At 40.1% G+C, this 25,581-nt stretch overlaps 1 protein-coding gene across 1 annotated transcript in view; it reads left to right on the top strand.

The window, feature by feature from the left end:
• The first annotated feature begins 15,646 nt into the window (after positions 1 to 15,646).
• The window catches only part of rgs3a (regulator of G protein signaling 3a), a 274,848-nt gene continuing 264,913 nt past the window's right edge, over positions 15,647 to 25,581 (top strand). The window contains exon 1 of the mRNA XM_036580676.1: positions 15,647 to 15,985. Coding sequence (XP_036436569.1) covers positions 15,863 to 15,985 — 123 coding nt within the window. The 5' untranslated portion in view covers positions 15,647 to 15,862. The remainder of the gene's footprint in view (positions 15,986 to 25,581) is intronic.

Here is a 25,581-nt window from a genome sequence, read left to right as displayed (position 1 = left end):
TACACAGAATGCATACATGGGCAACTGGAAAGGGGGATTTTACTCGTTCTGTCTGATTCACTTTATTGTGAAATACGCTGAATGTATAAATCGTCGCTGTCCAAAGCAAAACAAGCATCTCCAAAATAGTAACTTTACAGGAGAGGGCAAAAACACTCTTGACTTTCAATGTAAGTTAATGTACAGAGATTTTATTCCAGGTGATTTTAGAGCATTTCTATTGGTCCATTCCTCATGAAATGTTCACACAATATGAAGGACCACTGGTGTCTTGAAATGATGTAGAAAAATAAAAATCAATAAAAATATTTCTTTGGACAGCAGTGAAATGTGACTGGAGGAGCTATGGAGCCCCTGAAAGCACATGGGATAAAATGGCATGAATTTTTCTATATTGGTTAAAAAAATGACCTGAGATTTTTTCTCAAATTAATTATCTCAAGATAATTATCCCAAGATAATTATCTCAACATATACAGGGAAAGCCTAAGCTCTGTCCTGTAGATGGCACAAATTTGCCATTCAGGCAGCATTCCACTCACTGTTAACCCCCCAAGCCCATTGTCCATTCTTCAGGGGTGCTGGAAGTTGTATATCCATGATTGGAACGATTCAAGTGGAAATTGACCACTATATTACCCCTTATTTTGAACTCAATCTCAAATACAAAGACATTGTGGTAACACTTTCTATGAATGTCACCTTTGTAAGCATCTATTAACACATTTATAACATGTTATAATGTATTGATAAGGCATTATAAACATAGTTATAAATATTTATAAACAAGAATTACACTGAATTACACTTTATAGCCATGTTTATTATACATTATGAATTGTTAATATAATGCATTATAAATAGTGTTAATAACATGTTATACTGTCAGTGCCAATGAAGTCAGTCCCAGCTTGGAGAGCGTAAAGTAAAGACAAATACCAAGCTAACGGTGGTGAACATTACCTTTCCCACATTGGGTAAAACACTGATGGCAGCTCTAGTTTAAACTCTGACATTTGAAGCCTGTAATGTGCTTTACTGTGAATGTTTTAGTGTTTCAGTAAATCCTTCAGTAAATACTTCAACTTGAAGCCTCACTCTGAACACTGGAGGAGGCTTTAGTACAGTACGCTTCACTTTACTTAGAGCAGACAAATACAACTTATGAGCTCTTATAATTTGTTATGATCAGTACTTATAATGTATTATGTTAACAATTCATAATGCATAATAAACATGGCTATAAGGTGTAATGCATTTTTATAAATATTTACAGCTATGTTTATAATGCCTTATGAATGCATTATAACATGTTATGGATGTGTTTATAGATGCTTACAAAGGTGACATTCATAGAAAGTGTTACCGACATTGTTTTAGCACTTGCCAACAGTGATCATTACGTTATATCAAAGCACCATTTGAAACCTGTTTAAAAATGCAACAGGCTGTTTTGGAGGAAGGGCTACACAGATATATCCAACCTACTGGGAAAATTTTATAATATTTCTATTCAAGAACAGCTACAGCTTTTTGGACAGGTTAATGGCTATAGGTGGATGCATGCAAAGTGTTTAGAGACTAACCAGCGTGTCAAAAAAAGACATGCAAAATGTTATTCACAGAAAACTATCCTGAGAAAACAAAATAATTTTCTTGAGATATTTAATTTGACCCATTTTTACCCATTATAGAAAAAAACATCATGTTTTTTCCCCCCATATTCTTTCAGGTGCTCTAGAATTTACACAACAGTGGAATAAAGGTAATGAGAACAGGACCAATTCCTTGTTTCAAAACAATTCAGAACTTTTTTTATTCTTTTCTCTCTTTTTTTCTGCACAAATCAGTGCGGAATCAACAACTATAGGACGTTTCTCAAGCTCCAGTTTGACGTGTGATAAACATTTCTGGACTGGGCTGCAGCAGGTTAGCGTAGGTTTATACTTAAGTTTGGGCGTAAGTTAACCCTTAGTTAACAGTAGTTAGTTTCCAACTGTCCTTTTACTAAATTTGGTTAATTAAAGTGTACGTCGCTTTAACGTAATTATCTACTGCCTCAGTTTAGCTGATTTGTGCAGCTGCTGAGTCTCACTGAGCTGGAGCTGTGGGTGTTTAGCTTCATGCTCGGAGTTTGAACCAGGGTAGCGTTTAGAGATTTTAGCTTAGTTAACCAAAAAAAGTCATCTTTTTTTGTGCTTTCTGTGTTGTTTCTGATGGTTTCCCCAAAACTTACATCTGCTCAGGAGGAGGTGTAAATATTTAGTAAGTACTGAGCTCAACATATAAACTAGTTTGTGTGGTGCAACCCGTTCTGATCTATGCTAACCAAACACTAGAAGACTTTGAAAAGACTTTTGAAAGACTAAAGTCTGACACATCTAAAGACAGTGTCACAGTTTTTAGTCACAGACGATGATTTTGCAAAGACAGGGAATCTTGCAGTGTCACTATTTACAAGACTGGAACTAGATTTTTGAGATTATTCCCCATCATGCACCTGGTGAAAATTTATAAGCAGATAAACCCTTTTCCCTCCACTCTAAAGTGGTACAGATGGGAAGATATGCTGGCTGGGCGTGTAAAGGTCTGGGGCTCAGCCCAGTTCACTGTAGAACTGTGTATTCTGGCAGATCATCACCCAGAATTTATTAACTAACCTGTAAAATGTGCAGCTACTTTTTAAATTTGATATAAAGATTTACACAACAACACAACATGCAGCGATTCAGCATAGTTGATTGGGTGTTATGAACTAAACCATAAAAAACAAACAGTGTAACAGAAAGCAAAAAAAAAAAGGGAAAAAAAACATTGATGATTCTTAAATAAAGCCATTCTTAAAGTCGTCTACACATTCCGTTACACCTCTGTTACACTCAGTGAACCTGGAATATTAAAACAGCCAGTTTACATTGTAAGTTAATATGATTATTGTATTAAAGTGGAGCAGATTTGCTGTTTTTACAGAGATTTCAGGCTCTCACACGAACATTTTCTCTCTCTCTCTCTCTCTCTCTCTACCGCGCTGGGCGCAAGCTCTCACGTGCACCCCTGGCACGTCACTATTTGCATGAGCCAAAACTTAAAACTTACGATAATATTAAACATCGTTGATTTTGTCGCAGCGTCAAGACGAGAAAAAGACTGACCTAAGACGACCATCTTGACCACCTTACACCAAACGATCGAGATGACGCGAGCGCGACGCAACTCTAGCAAGACTCTCATGATTTTATTCCGACATTGGATGTTTGTCTGCGACAGTGAAATCGCTTGAAAAGTCGTTTGGTGTAAGGCCGGCATTAGTAATGCGTAAGCCTAAACTTAGTAAACACTTCCGTTACAACTAGCCTACATTTGAACTTACGCACAGTTGGTGCAACCAAAACTGGCCACTGATGTTTACTTTCATAACTCGGTAGGACTTTGGCATCAGGCACGCTTTGTCACTGATCTTTCCAGGTGAAATATGTATCTGTGATCGCTGACGTGGCGTGCACACCACTGCGCTGACAGACAACAGGTCACAAGCCGCAAATGCCATGCAGTGTGAGCAGTATAGCGATTATGAGATTTCAAAGGTCATGTAGTGTCCACTATCTACTAATGATTTGAATCATGCTCTGAAACTGTTGCAGAGCATCCAATGATAAAGGCAGCATGGAGCTTCTTTTAACACAGTAGCATACAGAAAGCTCCAGTTCCACATCCAGACCCGTTTTACTAGTTACAACATGGACAAAATGCTAATTAATTAATCTTAATGGAAACAAAAACAAAGTTTCTGAATGGAACACCAATGAGACCACATTGATGCTGCATTCTGTCCCATGTGTCTCATTTATCTTGCCCTCTTTGTTTCGTTTTTCTCCGCCACTCTCTTTTTCTCTCGTAGGGAAAATTCCCCGAACTGGATTCTGTCCAGTGTGCATGTTTTTGCATTTTTTCCTCTTCCCTTGTGAACCCAACTGTAATCACATCTGATTTTATTTTGGCTGTGCCCGTGGGCGTGTTTTCATTTGCCTCACGAAAACCATTTGTGGTGTTCGCCACACAAAATATTAAATGCAGTCAGTTGGCGGCTCGGGTCACGTTAGTGTTCTGTGGTCTCGGCAAACAATAACTTACAAATGCCTCGATATTCCTTATGTTGCTCTAAACTTTAATCTGATTCTAGTCATATTGTGCTCCAGCCCAGTTGTTTCTCATGCAGTATGAGCTTTTTTTTTTCATCTAGGCAAAACAAGGGCCAAAAATCAATGCTCTCTCAATCTTTGCTGCTTTTCTTTCAGCTTCTTTCTGTTTTTTCACTGCTGAAGCTGAATTTGCATCTCGTCCTCTTCCTACACAGGAACACACAGAGGCAAAAACACTCGCCTCCAGTTTTGTAGCTGTTATTATCATTTTTAGGTTTGCTTTCTCCCAGTTTGGTCACAGTCCGTTCCGTTTCCTCAATTCCACTTTAGACCTTCATGATTCCCTTATTTTGGACAAACAAACAAAAAGAATGGAGCCTAAAAAACTACAGTTTCTATGCTGATAGATATTGGATTTACTGAATTTCACTGCAGTTCTGTAGGTTACTTGGTATTTTCATTTGATACATTTTTACTTAAGTAACTACTTTTACTTCTGCTTGAGTATTTACAACCCCATTTCCAAAAAAGTTGGGACGCTGTGTAACATGCAATGTTGTGCAAATCATATAAACCATATTTTTTAAAGGAAAATACTACAAAGACAACAAATTAAATGTTGAAACTGAGAAATATTATATTGTTTTTTAAAAAGTTTTGAATTTGATGCCAACAACACGTACCAAAAAAGTTGGGACGGGGGCCTGTTTACCACTGTGTTTCATCACCTCTTCTTTTAACAACACTCTGTAAGTGTTTGGGAACTGAGGAGACACTGCTGTAGTTTTAAAAGTGAAATGTTTTCTCATTCTTGTTTGATACAGGATTTCAGCTGCTCATCAGTTCAGGGTCTCCTTTGTCATATATTTCATTTCATAATGCAGCAAATGTTATCAGTGTGTGGCAGGTCTGGACTGCAGGCAGGTCAGTTTAGTGCCCAGACTCTTTTAATATGGAGCAATGCTGTTGTAATACATGCAGAATGTGGTTTGACACTGTCTTGCTGAAATAATCAAGGCCTTCTCTGAAAAAGACGTTGTCTGGATGGCAGCATATGTTGTCAAAACATGTATGTATCATTCAGCATTAATGGTGCCTTTACAGATGTGCACGTCACCCATGCCATGTTCACTAACGCACCGCTATACCATCATGAATACTGGCTTTAGAACTGTGCAGTGATAACAAGCCTGATGGTCTTTATCCCAGATGACGCGGCGTCCATGATATAAAAAAAAATCAATTGTTGATTTATCGGACCACAGGACACTTTTCCACTTCCCCTCAGTCCATTATAAATGAGCTTGGGCCCAGAGAAGGTGGCAGTGTTTCTGGATCCTGTTTATATATGATTTCTTCTTAGCGTTTTGGAGTTTTAACTTGCATTTGTGGATGCAGTGATGAACTGTGTTCACAGACAATTGTTTTCAGAAATGTTTCTGAGCCCATGCAGTGATTTCCTCTACAGAATCAGGTCTGTTTTTAATGCAGTGCCACCTGAGGGCCTAAAGATCACAGCCAGCAAGTGCTGCTTTTTGGCCTTGTCCCTTGCATACAGAGATTTCTCCAGATTCTCTGAATCTCTTAATAATATTATGTACCATAGATGATGAAAAGCAAAGGTTCATTGCTATTTTACACTGGGAAACATTATTCTGTTGCACTATTTGACTTGACTTTGATTTGTTGTCTTTGTACTATTTTCAATGCAATATAGGGTTTAAATTATTTGCACATCATTTTGTTTTTATTTACATTTGCACAGCATCCCAACTTTTTTGGGAATGGGGTTGTACTTTATATCAAGTTCTAGAGCAGTGGCTCCCAAACTTTTTAAAGTTCTGCACACCCTCAGACGTTAAACCACCTGCTAAGTACCCAAACTCCTTACACACACACACGTGCAGATAGTGTAATGATGCCTATGTAAACTTTGTTAGCTGCACTTTGTAAGTTTGACAAATTAGGCGAATTGGCGGCCTCTCTGGTGAAAATAAGTAACTGCATGAAACGTGCGTAAGAACATTTTGTGATGGGGGTTGTGCTGCGGTTCCCTTCTCTGAGCAGATTAATCTGAACTGCTCTTTTTCATAACTCAAGGGAAAAGTGTGGATATGTTACCTGCGTCACCACAGATAACTGATGGCTAACTAACTGCTATTCGTACGACAGTTGGGCAGCACACATGTCTGTTAGTCATGTAAGCCTCTACTCTGTCTGGTATCTTTAGGCAATGTTGGCCTAGTATGGTTTATATTGGTTGTGTTGATGAAAGGAGACAGAGAGTATCACTGGAAATGATCTGACAGTAATGACTAGCCTGGTTTATCAAATAACAGAGGATGAACTCGGAAGCAAAAAAGACTGTTACCAAAGTAATCGGCTAATATTAGGAAATTAACCAACTAATATTAGCTATATTGCTAGAACAGCTTCACAGTTTAAAGGGTACCTTACATTATGTTACAAGGATAACATTAAATTCCACGGTAATATAATATAATAATAAATCTGGCTGGCTATTTTCAGTAGCTAGCTAGCTAACGCAACACATAACTTACATGTCCAGCCATACAAAAAGCCAATGTGGCATCAATCCTGAGTCCCTTCAGGTTACGGAGCTGTTGCCACCTCTGAAAAGCCAAGCCAGTGTTGTTTCTGGTCTTAGCCTGAGCTCTATTCCTGTCTTTGGGAAAACTCTAACAAGAAGCTGGTGAATGTGCTTATCAGAAAACAGTACAAGCATTAAAAGAATAATTAGGATATTTAAATAAGCGTAAATCCACTTAAACGGGGGTGAGTAGTAGTACTAAGCTGAGTCTGTACTGAATTAACATTAACACTGAGTTACTATGCTGTATTAATGATATGCACATGCTCGGTAGGACCGCTCGATGGGTAGGATAAACTGTTAGAATTCGGACCTCTCAGTTCTATGTTTCTTTGCTTTGACCATGGGTGACGCCGAAGAGGACGTCTGGGTTTACTTTTCCTATGTCTCCATATTTAGTGAGAACTCTCTCCTTCCTTTCACTAACTTTTAGCGCTGTTAGCAATGCCCCTCCAACACTGCTCATGTCACCAGCCCGTATTGAACCAGATCTTCTTTTTCAGTCTACGTAAAGACGCCTTACGTAGTCTGAAAAACTCCCGCCAAATCCGACCCGACAGCTCTGATTTTTAAATTAATATTTCAGGTTTTACAGGGAGACTCGCAGCAGCGCAAGAAGACCATATTTCGACAGATTTTTATGTTATAGCGTAATATATCGCTGTTGTCGGAAAACCTCGTATCTCCAAAATGGTAACTTTACAGGAGAAGGAAAAAACCTACTTTACTTTTAATGTAAGTCAATGGAACCAGACATCTTTCAGAGTAATTTTGCGCCGTTTTTTTCAGTCCATTCATCATGAAATTTACACACAATGTAAAGAGCGACAGGCACTTTCAAATTACGTCAAAAACTGAAAAACGACAAAAATGGAGATACAAGGTTTTCTTCCGACAGCAGCGATATGTAAACTGTCTCAATTTGTGTATGTACCCCCAGTACCACAGTTGAGAGAGGGTGTTTAGACTTCTCTCCCCACCTCCATTCAAACCTCAATACTAGGGGCAGGTTGCACCTCTGCTCAGCTGTGCAGTGCATTTACAGGCTGTGTTCTCAAAGTCTTGTGTCATTTATGTCAGATGAATTGATAAAAACAACTAATTTGGATCACTTTTAGCTTTCTGTTCATCTGGCTGCCATCTGTAACACATTCACTTGCAAACACTTGATACAGTTGAATCATGTGAATTCACAGTATCATTTTTTTTTCAGTGCACGTCGAATTTGTAGCGTGAACATTAAAGCATCCCAATTTGTCCCTGACAGCATCGAAGCGCTGTCAAATCAACTGTCACGGCAGAGGAAAACGTGCTAGCGCAACTTCTTCCTTCATCTCCTCTGCCTTTTGTTCATAGGTTTCATTAGCAGTCTCTGTGGTCTAAGTGTTTCTATCAGCCCATACATTCACACAAACAGGGACACACAGCGAGGGTGTGAAAAACAAATCCAGCAAGAGAGACGAACGTAGTAAATGTGCGTCCTACACGAAATCTGATCAGAAGTGGTCAATGGAGATCACTCAAGACGGATGAATACTAGGTATGAACACTTGGTATTAACATCTATCTCGAGTGATCTGATCATAAGTGGACAGCAAGACATGCGACTGTTTACACCCAGCATTTCCACGTGTATCGGATGCGTCTCCAGTGCTCAGATTTGGTGCCTGGAGGAAGGTACCAGCCACATTTACTACATCAGTCTCTTGCTGTGCTTGTTGTCAGACATAAATGTTGTCTGTGTTCGTGTGAATGAAAGTGCTGTTATGAAGGTTTAGACCTGCTAATGTGACTTGTAAACGAATGGTAGAGGAGACAGGATGCTGTGCAGCTGCTTTCGTCTCTGCTGTGACGACACAGCTACTTAAGGTGGTCCTTTGCTGCTATTGAGGAGGCGTCAAGATGCTTAAGCAGTTACACTATAAATGTTTATGCGGTCATGAATCCCTGACCACCTCCAAAGGTGGTTTGAGTGATACTTAGATACTTAGTCTACTTATGACTGGATCACCCAGGATGCAGGTTAAGTGTTAATAAGTGTATATATATATATATATATAAAAGAGATCACTCTTCAAAGCACAGTTGTTAGGAGTCTCATTTTCCCTGTAACTTTAAATAAATTTGAACTCCAGTTTGGGAACTTCTTGTTTTTTCACTCATTTTTCTTTATTTTCTCCTTTTCTATGCAAGCACATGTCCAGTTAAGTCCACTTACATTAAATATTTAGATGTTGACAAAATTAGTTATTATATCTGTCTAGCACAGCATATTGGAGGTGAAATATAATAATGAGTATGAGCTCAAAGTGGAGACGTTTAGCTTTAATTTAAGGATATTTACACCCAAATCAGGTGAATGGTGTAGGCATTACTGCCATTTTCATACATAACCTCCCATTTTTATTTCACTTACTAGGCAAGGCGAGTTTATTTATATGGCACCTTCCGAACACTGCTGTCATTCAACGTGCTTTGCAAATGAAAATTCAGAGTCAGAGTTGTTTAAAAAAGTGAAATGAACGCAAATAGAAAAACAACATTAAAAGCATAATTAAAACATTAAAAAGATAAATTTAATGATTAAAACAATATGATTAAAACAATACATTTAAAAGAGAAAATCATTAAATTAGAAAATGAAATTAGGATAGTTAAATAATTAAATAAAAAAATAAAAGTTAGATTAGGCTTAAAAAAGTGCCGTTACAGAGGAAAAGGGGTTAGCAATGATAACAGTGTTTAAACTGAGCTGAAAGCTACTCAAACAGGAACATTTTGAGCCTGAGTCCATTTAAGAGCAGTATAATAGCTAAACGCTGCTTCTCCATGTTTAGTCTTCACCGTCAGCAAGACTATCTGACCAGTTCCTAATGATCTGAGAGTTCTGCTCGACTCATCATTGCAACATATGAAATAAATTCGCTGCTCCTGCACCATTGAGCGAGTTATAGACTAGTAATACTATCTTAAAAGTCTATTCTGTAACAGACTGGTATACAGTTTGAGGATTTGGGAGTGATGTGTTCTTTCTTTTACTTCTAGTGAGACTCTGACAGCTGCATTTTGTATCACCTGAACCTGTTTGATTGTCTTTTTTGGGAGCCCAGTTGGGAGACCATTACAGTGATCAACCCTGCTGGAAATAAAGGTGTGGATGATTCTCTCCAGGTCTGCTTTAGTCAGAAAATCTCTTGTTGATGTTCTTATGGTGATTAAGCAATTAAGGAAAAGCTGATTTAGTAACTGCTTTGACTTGACTGCTAAAACTAAGATCAGAGTCCAATAGTACACCAAGGTTAGTACTATTTTTTTAGATTTTAGGGCTCTTGAATCCAAATAGGCAGCTAGTCTGTGCCTATTCCCAAATAAAATCATTTCTGTTTTATCTTTATTCAACTGCAGAATGTTTTGTTCCATCTAGTTGGTGATGAGCTCAAGGTGCTTGACTCAGAGTGAGTCAAAGGGACTGTGGTTGTTTGGGGAAAGGGCCAAGTAGATCTGAGTATCATCTGCCTAGCTGTGGTAAGATATCCCACAGTCTTGTTGTAAGCAGATAAAAGGTTTCAGGTGTGGCATTTGCATTTGGAATGCATTCATTTTATCTCTTACAATGAAGTCCAAAGAGTATTAAAGCAAGCCATCATTCGGCTAAAAGATCAAAACTATCCCGTCAGAGAGACAGCAAAACCTAACTACTCAGCACATTCTTCAAAAGAAAGAATGCACCGGTCGGCTCAGAAACACAAAGGCCCAGAAGATGATGGAAAACAACTGTGGTGGGTGATAGAAGAATTCTTTGCCTGGTGAAGAAAATTCCTTCACAACAGTTGGCCAGATCAAAAAAAAAAAAAACCTTCCAGGGGGGTGGCCTATCTGGGTCAACGTCAGAAATCAAAAGCAGTAAAAACCAGAGTAAATCCAGTGGGTTTCCCACAAGATGTAAACTGAAATCAGTGTGACTAAATTAGAGTTTGCCAAAAACATCTAAAAGAGCCTGTACAGTCTGGAACAGCATCCTATGGACGGATGAAACAAAGATTAACTTGTACCAAAATAACGGGAAGAAAAGAGTTTGGAGAAAGGAAGGAACTGCCTCATAATCCAAAGCAAACCACCTCATCTGGGGGTAGTGTTATGGCATATGTACTGGTGCCAGTGGATCTGCTTCCCTTGTATTTGCTGATGATGTGAAACCCAACAGGATGAATTCTGAAGTGCAGACACCTATAATGTTTGCTGAGATTCAGCCAAATGCTTAAATGGCACTTGACCGTGCAGATGGACAATGACCTGATGCATACTCAGAAGGCAACCCAAGACTTTTGTAAGGCAAAGAAGAGGAATGTTCTGGAAAGGCCAAGTCAATCATCTGACCTCAGTCCAATCGAGCATGCATTTCACTTGCTGAAGGTAATACTGCAAATACTGAGAGTCAAGAATGAGCAGGAACTGATGCTGACAGAGCATCATCAGGGAAGAAACCCAGCATCCTGTGTTGACTGTAGATGCCTGACTCTAGGTGGTGATTGACTGCAAAAGATTTGCAACCGAGTATTAAAAAAGACTAAATCTAATTTATGATTGTTAGTTTGTCCAGTTACTTCTGAGCCCCTAAAAATGGGGGAGTGATATACACCAATCACCGACTGTCCATTTTATCAGCTCCACTTACTATATAGGTGCACTTTGTAGTTCTACAGTTACAGACTGTAGTCCATCTGTTTCTCTGACTACTTTGTTACCCTGTTCTTCAGTGGTCAGGACCCCCATGGTCCCTCACAGAGCAGGTACGATTTCGGTGGTGGATCATTCTCAGCACTGCAGTAACACTGACGTGGTGGTGGTGTGTTAGTGTGTGTTGCGCTGGTCTGAGTGGATCAGACACAGCAGTGCTGCTAGAGTTTTTAAACACTGTGTCCACTCACTGTCCACTCTATTAGACACCCCTACCTTGTCAGTCCACCTTGTAGATGTAAAGTCAGAGACGATAGCTCATCTGCTGCTGCACAGTTTGTGTTGGTCACCCTCTAGTCCTTCACCAGTGGTCACATTTGCACTCATAATTAAACATGTAATTGTGTGCAATTAAATTACATGTTAATAGCAAATCAAAAAGAAAGCAATTACTCTTAATTTCTCAGTGATGAGTGATATTAATTTGCATATTCATATATTTAAATAATCTAGCCTGTATTTGCCTCCTCAAGCTATGTCCTTTAGCTTGGGGGACTAAAGCTTATATAATAAGATGGTGATAATTTCTCCTTGACATTTATTGTCTGGTTTTATGCCGTACCAAACCCCTCTGGTTTAGCTTCCCTCTGATGCGAGTGTTCTTTCTTTTGCCCCCTTTGCTCTCCATCAAGGCTTTATTTGTTTTGGTGTGAATGGCTGAACAACAGTGTCACGGTGTCAAGTGAGTGAAAGTCGCTGCTGAAAGCCGTTGCTCTCTCGAGTAGTTTATGGCCCGTTTGACTCGGGCCAACTTTGTAAACTCTTTCTCTCTCACTCTTTCTCACTGTCCTTCCTACTTTCTTCCTCCTCTCATTCTCTCCCTGTATTTGGAGGAGTGTTTCTTGGCAGCGAACTTTGTGCTGGGTTGCCAGTTGCTCTCTGTCACCCGCTTAAATCCCAGTGATTTATGTCTGGCCGTACAATGGTGTCTTTGGGCCCGGACCCACACAAGGTCACCTCCCGAGGCTGCAGGAACCCCTTTCTGAGCTTTGATTAGAGTGGGATTTTCTCATTCCCATCGGTTGTCCCGGATATCTCATCCACAGCGCGTTAGAGACTTTAGAACTTTAACACCGGTCTGTAAAGGAGAGAGTGAGAGATATATAGAGTTGTTCAGGGGCCCTAACCTCATTACTGCAACTCACGAGGCCAGTTTACGCCAAGACTGAGTCCCAGGACAGAGACCAGTTCATGGCATAAGAAGAGGAAGGGGTGGGGTGGTGGGGGGTGGTGGTATTGGCACAGGCCTTCAGAATTAAGGGTGATCGTGGGAGTTAAGTAAACTGGTTTGAAAGTTGAACCTTTAAATTAAAAGCTTATAATTATTGAGTTATTATTCATAACACTATATGTTATTCAGGTACTACTATGAATTGTTCAGTAACTACTATGAATTGTTTAGTATCTACTATGAATTATTCAGTAAATACTATGAATTATTCTGTAAATACTATGAATTATTCAGTGTCTACTATGAATTATTCAGTGTCTACTATGAATTATTCAGTAGCTGCTATGAATTATTCAGTAGCAGCAATGAAATATTCAGTAGCTACTATAATTTATTCAGTAGCTACTATGAATTATTGAGTAAATACTATGAATTATTCAGTAAATACTATGAATTATTCAGTGTCTACTATGAATTATTCAGTAAATACTATGAATTATTCAGTGTCTACTATGAATTATTCAGTAGCAGCAATGAAATATTCAGTAGCTACTATGAATTATTCAGTGTCTACTATGAATTATTCAGTGTCTGCAATGAAATATTCAGTATCTACTATGAATTATTTAATGTCTACTATGAATTATTCAGTAGCTGCTATGAAATATTCAGTAGCTACTATGAATTATTCAATATCTACTATGAATTATTCAGTAGCTGCTATGAATTATTCAATATCTACTATGAATTATTCAGTAGCTGCTATGAAATATTCAGTACCTACTATGAATTATTAGTGTCTCATTGCCTCTTAGAGTTACAGGGTAGTGGTTGAAATCTTCCTCTCTGAAATGGGACCCTCAAATAAAAAGAGCATCACTTCATTAACAGCTACTAGCGCTGCTCTGTAGGCGACCCTGCCAGTCTGCAGTGACAGCAGAGGAGGGTAAAGTTCAGCTCCTCACTGCTGGGCTTTAGTTACATTTAGGGCATCATATGACTTCAAAGAGGGGCCATCTTGCCAGTTTGTCTGTTATATATACTGTTATAACAGTGTGCCTCTGAAAAACCTCCGTTTGGAGGGCCATGTAGCCCTAACACTTCACCCAACCCCTCTATCTCAACAAAAATCGGGACACCCTACCCCTAGACGTGAACATGCAAAACGAAGGGCTAAGGGTTAAGTGGTAGGGGAGGGGGTGAAATGGGATTAGGCCTTTACCTTCACTTGGAATAGGTCCTTTGCTAACAAGGTTAACCATTAAAGGGCACAGACCGACTTAGATATCTGGTATTTACTTCAGTTCGACTTATTTTCTTAGCATCTTTATTGAAAAATAATTTATGAAAAATGGTAACTTTACAGGAGAAGGAAAAAACCTACTTTACTTTTAATGTAATGAACGGAACCAGAATTTTTCCCAAGTCATTTTGGGCCGTTTCTTTTGGTCCATTCATCATGAAATTTACACACAATATAAAGGGCAACAGGCATTTTCAAATTATGTCCAAAACTGAAAAACAACAAAAATGGAGATACAAGGTTTTCTTCCGACAACAGTGATATTCAAATATTTGACAAACAATCAAGTGAAAAAATGGAATTTAATTTCTGAGCCAAACTGACAGCCCCGCTAACTAACGTGTAAGTTCTTTAGTTAAGAGAGTAAGGAACTGGAGGGTGGCACACATAGGGAGTCTAACAGGAAAGGAGAAATGCTGGTGTTAGGTTTTTTTTGCCAAACTACCACTTTAACAAGGTGTGACAAAAGAGGAGAGAGAGAGAGAGAGAGAGAGAGAGAGAGAGAGAGAGAGAGAGAGAGGGAGAGAAAGGGAGAGAGAGAGAGAGAGAGAGAGAGAGAAAGAGAGAGAGAGAAAGGGAGAGAGAGAAAGAGAGAGAGAGAGAGGGAGAGAGAGAGAGAGAGAGAGGGTGGGGGTCAGAATAAGAAGTCGCTCGCTCCAGGCCTTTCAGTCCTTTGAGATGAAAATATTGTGTTCGTTGGGAGAAAAGTATGTGGTATCAAAGAACTGATGGCTAGTTAACTAAAAAGCACAACATATCATCAAAGAGCGTTTCATGATCAGTTGAGCGGTCCAACAGATGGAGAGAAGGAGTGAGAGGGCGTGGACTAAAGAAAGAGAGGAGAGGCCAGACACTGTTAAAAGAGAGAGAAAGAGAGAGAGGGATTAAGAGATAATGGGACAGTGCGAGAGGGAGGGAGGGAGGTAGGGAGAGAGAGAGAGAGAGAGAGAGAGAGAGAGAGAGAGAGAGAGAGAGAGAGACAGTGATAAAAAGAGATTTGGGACACTTAAAAGAGAGAATAAGTAAGTGAGAGAGGTAGATAGAGAGAATGTACAGGAGCGAGCAAGTGAGATAAAAAGATGAGAGAAGAGGGAGAAAGAGATTGAAAGTGTGGGTGAAAGAATGTGAGACAGAGAAAGAGAGATACAGAGGGAGAATTTGGGAGAGTTATGTGAGAGTCGTATGAGAGAATGTATGGGAGAGAGAGACATAGGGAGCATATAACAAAAAGAGAGATAGGAGAGAGAGATAGGAGAGAGAGATAGAGAGAAAGTGTGAGTGAGAACATGTGTTAGAGAAAGAGAGAGAGAGAGAGATGGGAGAGAGATAGAGAGGAAGTGTGAGTGAGAATATGAGAGAGAGAGAGAGAGAGAGAGAGAGAGATAGGATGAATATAAAGAAAGTGTGAGTGAGAGAGAGAGAGAGAGAGCGAGAGAGAGAGAGAGATAAGACAGATAGAGAGGAAGTGTGAGTGAGAACATGTGTTAGAGAGAGAGAGGGAGAGAGAGAGAGAGAGAGAGAGAGAGAGAGAGTGAGTGAAAGTGAGGGAGTCTTGCTGTATTGTGTCCCGTCTGAATACGGCCCTTTATGAGGAGAAGCTTAAAAGGACATTGTGGCTGGGGCGAGCCGCCGTCGCCACGGCAACAGCCCAGGAGCGCGCAAAAACCAGAGATAATGGAGTGAGAGAGAAAGGAGGAGAGGAGTTTCTTCTCCCCGCGCCGCTTCCTTCACGGAATTCCCTCCATCTCTCGGCTCAGAGGACAAACAGAGAGAGGGAGAGGAAGAGAGAGAGAGAGCGTGTGGCGTTGGCGCTTAGGCAAATATCTAGAAGGAACTTCAGCGGATAAACTTTCTAGAGAGTCTGTTTGTATGAAGGAAGCGAAAGAAGGATATATGCAGAGATGTTCTCTAAAGGATCAGTGTCGGCCCGTGACTCCTTTGTGTTTATCTCCTCAGAGGCTGCCTCAGTAAACCATGCTGCTGCTCCCGACACCACAAGCCCGGAGATAATGCAATGCTTAACGGTGAGTGATGACTTTTTACCTACTTATTTACCTGTTGTTCGTACACAGTAATGTGCAGGGATGTTAAACCAGCTGAGAAAGTGATGTTTAGTGCCAGTTATCGGGGTTGTAAGTGTTTGTTTGCTTGAAAAAACACTAACTTTAGAATAATTACAAATACACTCTCAGAAATAAAGGTACAGAACTGTCACTGGGGCAGTTCCCCTCTGGTCACTGGGGTGGAACCCTCAAGGGTACATCTCAGTACCTTCAGTCAGGGAACATAACTGTACTATAATCCACTGAAATGATATGTTCTAAGCTGTACTGACTCCACACACCCCGTCTCGTCTCCAGGACTTTATTTTATTGCTCTGTTTTATAACATTTGGGTATGAAAAGGTACAAATATGAACTTTTCCACTGGGAAAAACTTATTAAAGGAGCACAGTTGGACCTTAAAACCACTGTTGTACCTTTGAGGGAACATTTACATTGTTTGTACCTTGAAGAACAAAAAATGTACCTGCACAGAACCTTTATTTCTAACAGTGTAGATATAAATATTAACCCTGCTTACCATTAAACCCACGCTTCAGTTTCCCGCTCTGATAATTACCTTACTTAACTTACGTACTAGTTACTTAACAGTAAGTGTTAAGATTAATAACTGAATTCTAGGCTCAGAGTTTACGGAGTCACTAAGTAAGTCTTAGAATGTGGGCATCCGTGATGTTTAAGGATTTAATAATCTGCACAGAAAACATTAACATTGGAGTAAATACGAATGAGTAAAAATATTAATACGATACATCGTGACTTAGTGTTTGTCGGTATGTTAGCTTGACTATTCCCAAAACTCTATTCTTCTCAGCTCTCAAAAGTGTTTACACTTACAATCCAATACCTAGTTTGGCTGATAATTCCTCATTAAATTAAATCGCTTGTGCTGCTGATGGAATTGAGCAAATCCTTGCTGGAGTGCGCTGATCAGAATCTCTCTGTTAATGTATTTGTATTTATTCTAATAATAAATAGTGTTTTTATAAGCAAAAGCACACGAACTGCTCAGATAGTTTTGATTTTCCCAGGTGTCCTAATGCACGGTAGCATGTGTGTATATGTGTGTGTGTGTGCATATACAGTCGTATGAAAGCCTATTCAAATAAAAAATATGTTGAATTGATTTTCCAAGTGAAAATATCTTCTACAGGGTTAAATATGACATTTTAAATGTGCCATTTCTGCAAGGTTTAGTGTACGATTTCTTTTTATTTTAACATATTTGATAAAAGCAAACAATAAAATGTGTCTTAACTTTTGCGCAGGCCACTTTTTTTTCTATATGTTACTTTCAGCAAATAAACAGTAATTGGGTATTAAAATGTTCAGGTGTTTACTTTGTTGAACGGGGTGCCCAAACTTATGTCTACATACACATGAGATAGTGGATGAAGTGTGATGGCGAAAGTTTTGCATGTGTGTACACCGATCAGGCATAACATAATGACCACCTCCTTGTTTCTACGCTCATTGTCCATTTTATCAGCTCCACTTACTATATAGGTGCACTTTGTAGTTCTACAGTTACAGACTGTAGTCCATCTGTTTCTCTGTATACTTTGTTAGCCCCCTTTTACCCTGTTCTTCAGTGCTCAGGACCCCCATGGACCCTCACAGAGCAGGTACTATTTGGGTGGTGGATCATTCTCAGCACTGCAGTAACACTGACGTGGTGGTGGTGTGTTAGTGTGTGTTGTGCTGGTCTGAGTGGATCAGACACAGCAGTGCTGCTGGAGTTTTTAAACACCTCAGTGTCACTGCTGGACTGAGAATAGTCCACCATCCAAAAATATCCAGCCAATAGCGTCCTGTGGGCAGCGTCCTGTGGGCAGCGTCCTGTGACCACCAATGAAGGACTAGAGGATGACCAACACAGACTGTGCAGCAGCAGATGAGCTATCGTCTCTGACTTTACATCTACAAGGTGGACCGACAAGGTAGGTGTGTCTAATAGAGTGGACAGTGAGTGGACACAGTGTTTAAAAACTCCAGCAACACTGCTGTGTCTGATCCACTCATACCAGCGCAACACACACTAACACACCATCACCATGTCAGTGTTACTGCAGTGCTGAGAATGATCCACCACCCAAACAGTACCTGCTCTGTGAGGGTCCATGGGGGTCCTGACCACTGAAGAACAGGGTAAAAGGGGGCTAACAAAGTATACAGAGAAACAGATGGACTACAGTCTGTAACTGTAGAACTACAAAGTGCACCTATATAGTAAGTGGAGCTGATAAAATGGACAATGAGCGTAGAAACAAGGAGGTGGTCAGAATGTTATGCCTGATCGGTGTATGTCTGTGTTGTTGGGCGTGGCCCAATGTGTCATATGCATCAGTGAGAGGAAGTTTTACTGAGTTTCGCACTGTGGTTATTAAAAATGCAGTGATTATCTTTTCGTATGCATCAGCTTGAGTGAATGTGTTCTAAATGAACTTAAATTTAAAGCAAGCTTAAGTGATTCTTTTGCACTTTAGTTATACCCAACACGAACACTTCCTCTGATACAAGTACAGTTTGTTGTGCTTTTCAGTACCACCTGCATGGTTTTGTCCGCTTAACAGCTGGGGGGATCGAGACATATGAGCCAGCTGACTGTAAAGTGTGAACCTGGGGCTCAAACCTGGACCATACAATCAGTTTTCTCCTCCCTTATCACATTTTCATACAACCAAAACAGGTTTACATAATATATTATAGCACTGAGGGAGGGGCTACCCAGAATGCTTTGTGCTTTTGGTTTCTGATTATCACCTGCTACTTGTTTTTGTGTTATAACATGTAATTCTCATGCTAAAGGAGATTTCGAAGCGTTTGGTATGTGTTAGTATTACTTACCTTGATGGCGTATGGATTTACCAGTTCAGCCCGTATGGCGTAGAGCTGTGGTCAACACTGTTCCTGGAGATCTACATTCCCACAGACCTTAACTTCAAAACTAATCAACCCCACTCGATCCATCTTATTGTTGCCTTCAGGAGTCCTTAATTAGCTGAATGAGGTGTGTTAAGGCAGGTTGGAGGAGGGTTGGTGACCACTGGCATAGAGAGTGCCTCATTATCAAGCTGCCGAGTGGCATAGCTATTGTTCGTCTCATCTACAGGAGATTGCAAAATGAAATCCCAGAGATGCCATGACCAATAAAAGAGCTGCTAATTATCAATGCTTTATTGGCCGATATTATTGGCCAGCTGATCGGTCGTTTGAGCCCTGCTATACACACAATTCAGTAATTGAGATACACTTTTGAGAAAAAAAGTTACTTTGATGGGTAAAGTATTTTGTGAAGAATGTCAAAAATATCTTAAGATTGCTGTGAAAATGTGTAGATCAGAAAAATATGCTCTGGGAATATGAGAAGCTGGGAAGTAACACATACTACGTGAAGCTTTTTAACTGCATTAAAAGTCTGTGTTACATTTTAGGTTAAAGCCTGTGCTCCTCAACTTCTAAAACATGGACATAAATATAAAAAAATACACTGGTTTTAAAATGTTGCACTAGTGGTGCATTGTGTCTGGTGGGAAATATCATGATTCATGTTGTGTACTGGCCCTGCGATGGACTGGCGACCTGTCCAGGGTGTATCCTGCCTTCCGCCCAATGACAGCTGGGATAGGCTCCAGCACCCCACCGCGACCCAGAAGGATAAGTGGTTTAGATGATGGATGGATGGATGGATGTTGTGTACTGTGAAAACCTGTTTAAGGATTGTGATACACAGTACTGTACATAAGTCCTAAGGCCACTGCACACCAGGCATGCTGCTTCGCATTACACAGTATCCAAAAAAAGTGAAACCATTGTTTTTAAGGAAGGAAAGCACACCGGCGCCCACATTCGAAGTCAATATATGGCAGCGCTCAATGTCTTTGAATGCCTCTGCCTTCTACACTGTAGACTGAGGTTCAATCCCCTGCCTGGGCAAAAACCCTACACTATACCAATAAGAGTCCTTGGGCAAGACTCCCAACACTACCTTCACCTACCTGTGTAAAATGATCAAGTTGTGAGCTGCTCTGGATAAGAGTGTCTGCCAAATGCCGTAAATATAAATGTTCACTTTCTCTCAGCATTTTGCCGTTGCTACATTAAACTAAAGCCATATTGAAACCACAGAAAGCCACGATAGATGACATGTGGCTTGAAATTTACTCAGAGGAAGGCAATCTTTTAGATAAACAGACAAATGCTAATGAGCGAGTTTACATGCACTTAATAATCCGATAACCACAGAAAATCAGATTTTGTCAGTAATTCATTGAACTCGTTTACATGCACTGGGTAATATGATAATGTGAAAACTCTACTGGAGCCAGGCAGTAATTGGATTTCTGCTTTGTAACCCACCATTAAACTGGTAGACGTGACGTAAACGTAATGTAAAACTCAGACGTCATGCTGCGGCCAGTCACTTTAGCAGGAAATTTGAATTTCTCACGCTACTCTCCTCTACATTACACATTGCAATGCATAAGAGCCTCTGCTTAAAATGTAAATGTCATGTTTACATACATACATCGGTCAGCCATAGCGTTAAAAACACCTCCTTGTTTCTACGCTCATTGTCCATTTTATCAACTCCACTTACCATATAAGAGCACTTTGTAGTTCTACAGTTACAGACTGTAGTCCATCTGTTTCTCTGCATACTTTGTTAGCCCTCTTGGTCAGGACCCCCATGGACCCTCAGTGGTCAGGACCCCCATGGACCCTCGCAGAGCAGGTACTCTTTGGGTGGTGGATCATTCTCAGCACTGCAGTAACACTGACGTGGTGGTGGTGTGTTAGTGTGTGTTGCGCTGGTCTGAGTGGATCAGACACAGCAGTGCTGTTGGAGTTTTTAAACACCTCAGTGTTGCTGCTGGACTGAGAACCAAAAATATCCAGCCAACAGCGTCCTGTGGGCAGCATCCTATGACCACTGATGAAGGACCAGAGGATGACCAACACAAACTAATCTCTGACTTTACATCTAAAAGGTGGGCTAAAAAGGTAGGAGTGTCGAATTGAGTGGACACAGTGTGTTTCCACAAACACTGCTGTCTGATCACCCAAATAATAATCCACCACCCAAATAATACCTGCTCTGTGAGGGTCCATGGGGGTCCTGACCATTGAGGAAAAGTGTGAAAGGGGCTAACAAAGTATGCAGAGAAACAGATGGACTACAGTCTGTGACTGTAGAACTACAAAGTGCACCTATATAGTAAGTGGAGCTGATAAAATGGACAATGAGCGTAGAACAAGGAGGTGGTCATAATGTTATGGCTGATCAGTGTATATGCACTTAATACACAGTCTAACCCCATACTGTGGTGAATGTGTTACTAAAGACACTTGCTGCTTCGCCTGTTATAGAAAAGCAGTGAAGAGAAGGGACAATATGTGGCTCTATCTATAAATAACATACAAACTAACATCAGGTGGATTATTAAGTGTGGACATGCTGCAGGGTTATGTGTGATGTTTGCGTTGACTAGTATTATTAGCTTAAATGGCTTTTGTATAGTAAACATTAGCATAAGTGATGTTACCTGCAAGCACTGAAGTAATTAAACACTGCCTCGTTGGCTGGCTTACATAGGAATGCATAGGAATGTCTGTTTTCCTGACGGCTGTTTTCACATAAAAATGTGCGTATAGGTTGATTCTCCTAGTTATGAAATTCCCTGTGCAGTCATACAGTGACTTTGCATAAGACAGATGAATAGTGAGCTCAAAAATTAGCTGTCATGTTTATTTCTGGCTTCTGATCGCTGTTGTCGGGAGAAAACCTCGTATCTCCAAAATGGTAACTTTACAGGAGAAGGAAAAAAACGACTTTACTTCTAATGTAAGTCAATGGAACCAGAATGTTTTCCAAGTCGTTTTGGGCCGTTTCTTTTAGTCCGTTCATCATGAAATTTACCTACAACGTAAAGGGCAACAGGCATTTTCAAATTACGTCAAAAACTGAAAAACGACAAAAATCATGCTACCATCTGTCTGGTGAAGGAAGGTTCAAAGTGAAGTTTAATCCCTCTCTGTGCCTGTTCAAGCTTCTCCCAGGACCACAGCTGATTTCATTTACCAATTAGCTAAGGCCAGTTTGCAGCAGCAGTGTATGAATAAGCTTTTTCATCCGCTCCCTGCAGGGCTTTAGCATGAATATTTGGAGAGTTCTCAGTGAGCAGTGTGTGTGGCGTGTGTATGTATATCAGAAGAAGAGAGCGAGAAAGAAAGAGACTGTGTCGTCTACCGCAGGTTCACTCGACATAAAAGTTCATTATAAGTTAGCTCTCTTCCTTGTCTTTAAGCAGTAAAGTGGGCCTGCAGCCCCTCCAGAGACCCAGGCCGGCTGACGAGTGAAGCTCAGAGTCAGGAACCGCCAGGGTTTCGGTGTTTTGTTCCTTCTCTCTCCTCCGTTCTGCTTCACATTTGACTTAAATTACAAATATGACTGAAAACCATTTCTTTCCCTTACTTTTTTTTAAAATAAAAGAGTTTGACGCACTACGCAAACATTATCATATTATATTATTATGTACTCAAATTCACTCCCCAGTCCATATGGTCCATATGTGAAAACAACTCAGCAAAAACAACCTGTTTTGAATTCATTTGTCCATAATATCACAGAAATCAACGTATTTACATACACTGGTCAGCCATAACGTTAAAACTCCTTGTTTATACATTCGTGATCAATTTTATCAGCTCCACTTACCATATAGGAGCACTTTGTAGTTCTACAATTGCAGAATGTAGTCCATCTACTTCTCTGCATACTTTGGTGCCACCTTTCACCTTTCAATGGTCAGGACCCCCATGGACCCTCACAGAGCAGGGTGATGGATCATTCTCTGCAGTGACACTGATGGAGGTCTAAAGGATGACCAACACAAACTATCGTCTCTGACTTTACATCTACAAGGTGGACCAACAAGGTAGGAGTGTCTAATAGAGTGGACAGTGGGTGGACACAGTGTTTAAAAATTCCAGCCGCACTGCTGTGTCTGATCCATTCGTACCAGCACAACACACACTAACACACCACCACGTCAGTGTTACTGCAGTGCTGAGAATGATCCACCACCCAAATAGTACCTGCTCTGTGAGGGTCCATGGGGGTCCTGACCACTGAAGAACACAGTAACAAAGTATGCAGAGAAACAGATGGACTACGTAGAACTACAAACTGCTCCTATATGTTAAGTGGAGCTGATAAAATGGATAATAAGTATAGAAACACAGAGGTGGTTTCAGTGTTTTGGCCGATTGGTGTAAATCCTCCTACACAGCTTTTAGCAGGTTAGCACCACTGATTCATGCTGAAGTTGTAAGGGATGTTTCAGCCTAGACTGCTTTTTGAATGAGGCAGATTACAGATCAGGCAATCAGAACAAAGGTCATTTATATATGTACAGCACAGAAGAGCAAACGTTCTAAAATCGATGACTGTTTTCAGTAAATAAAGCTGCATAAATGCACCTCAGGGAGGAAAAATGAAATGTAAGAAAAATACAGGATATGGACCCTTCAAAATTCTGGTGCATTTAACTGCATTTGGTGTTGAGGTCAGTAGTATTTCTGACTTAACATGTAACTGCATGGACTGAGTTTGATCAATTAATAGTGCTAAATTAGACACTGCTAATACCTACTAAGCAATACTGGTGTATTCCTCAGTAGTGGTAAACTAATGAAAGACTGAACTGCCTCCCCTGAGGATACCTTTTTGCTTTTCACAGTAATAATAGATATAATTGTTTACCTTTTATTCCTTGTGTGGTGTTGATGTGTTTGTTACTCAGTGGTCTGATGGACCCACCACATTATTGTTTTCTAAAATGAATACAGCCACAACAATTTATGTAAAAATACCAGATGTTTAAAATATCACAAGTGTCCAGAGTAGGGTTCTCCTTTAGCAGCTGTAGCCAGTCAGCAGCCTGTTCATTTTGTCCACCCTCACACACACTAACAGCAGGCCATGTAGGAGGAGAACAGAGTGAAGGACACAGCAATTAAAATGCGGAGGTCAAATTTCCTTGTTGTGGGATTAACAAAGGGTCTCTTAATTAATCTAAAAAAAAAAACTATTTGTCCTTCCCTGCTTAGTTATCTAGAGCCTTAGGTAGGTCAGCTCAGACTGAAAGAAATTCTGCAAGTCATAATGATTGTATTAGGTCTCGTAATACACTATGGGCTGTACACTGTGAGCTTCCTGCCTGTAGTCCTGTTTGTTTTCTGTGCACAAAATAAGACCTCCTAATAAGGTCCCAGACTAGACCTAAAAGAACAGTTTACTGCATTTCCACAGTTATTACCCTGTTATAGTCAGCCAGCCAAGACATGCCAGCTGCCTAAAGTTTGCTTCTTTACACTCTCAGAAATAAAGGTATGAAACTGTCACTGGTGTTGGACCCTCAAGGGTTCATCTCAGTACCTTTAGTCAGGGAACATAACTGAACCATAATCCACTGAAATGATATGTTCTAAGCTGTACTGACTCCACACACCCCGTCTCGTCTCCAGGCTTTTATTTTACTGTTCTGTTTTAAAACATTCGGTTATGAAAAGGTATAAATACGAACTTTTCACCTGGAAAAACTTATTTAAGGTTCACAATCAGACCTTAAAACCACTGTTGTACCTTTGAGGGAACATTTACATTGTCTTTACCTTGATGAATGAAAAATATACAGAACAGAACAGAACCTTTATTTCTAACAGTGTAGTTTTGCTCTGGAGCTGCAGGGTAAAGTAGCTAACAAGCAGTGAAAGCTTATGACCACCAGTAAACACTGTGCAAAATGCCTAAACCCTCAAACTCAAACTGTCCCGAGTTGTTTTACAGTCTTAAATAGACTGTATGGCATTTTGTTATTTATAAACAGATAAATTATATAGTTAGAAACTGGAAACTCCATACATTAGCAGTGTAACTTCAGTTCACAACTAAAGAAGCAAACTTTTGACACCAATCATGTCTTGGCTGAGCTACATTTGAGGAGAGATTTGTGTGAATTTGAATTTTTTACAGAACTGCTGCTTTAATCTGTCTAAAAATCCCATCTCTGAAAATACCAGCTTTAGGTTTGTTGCCACAGAGTGGTTTGCGGTATTTTAAAGAGTTTGCTTGTCTTTGCCTCCTGCTTGCATCAGAGAGGGAAGGCGAGACAGAGTGTTTTTTCAGGGAGTGAGATGCCGGAAAAAGTGTGATAATAGTGCCTTATCATGTCAGACTGAGTTACCAGTGGCTCAGATTGCGAACCTTACAAGGAATAAAGTGGCTACATGGAACAGACTATAAGTTACTGCTTCAGGAATCAGTGAGTGTCAGACCTGTGCAGCAGAGATAGCCAGAGTAATATGTCAGGAGGGTCGCCTGAATAGACCCTGTGCTGGACATAGGTATTACTGTCTTATTACAAACCAAAAATGGTACTCTGTAGTTTTAAAAAGCAAGATACGGGGTTTATAATGTATTTATGTCTGTTCTTACTGTTAATCAGACTGTCTCTCTACATTTTGCTACACACTACACTCTCAGAAATAAAGGT

This window comes from Colossoma macropomum, unplaced genomic scaffold, assembly GCF_904425465.1.
Source record: "Colossoma macropomum unplaced genomic scaffold, Colossoma_macropomum, whole genome shotgun sequence".
In the NCBI taxonomy this organism is placed as follows: Eukaryota; Metazoa; Chordata; class Actinopteri; order Characiformes; family Serrasalmidae; genus Colossoma; species Colossoma macropomum.
The sequence above is the reverse complement of the archived record's forward strand: the minus strand, read 5'-3'. Positions and strand labels throughout refer to the sequence as shown.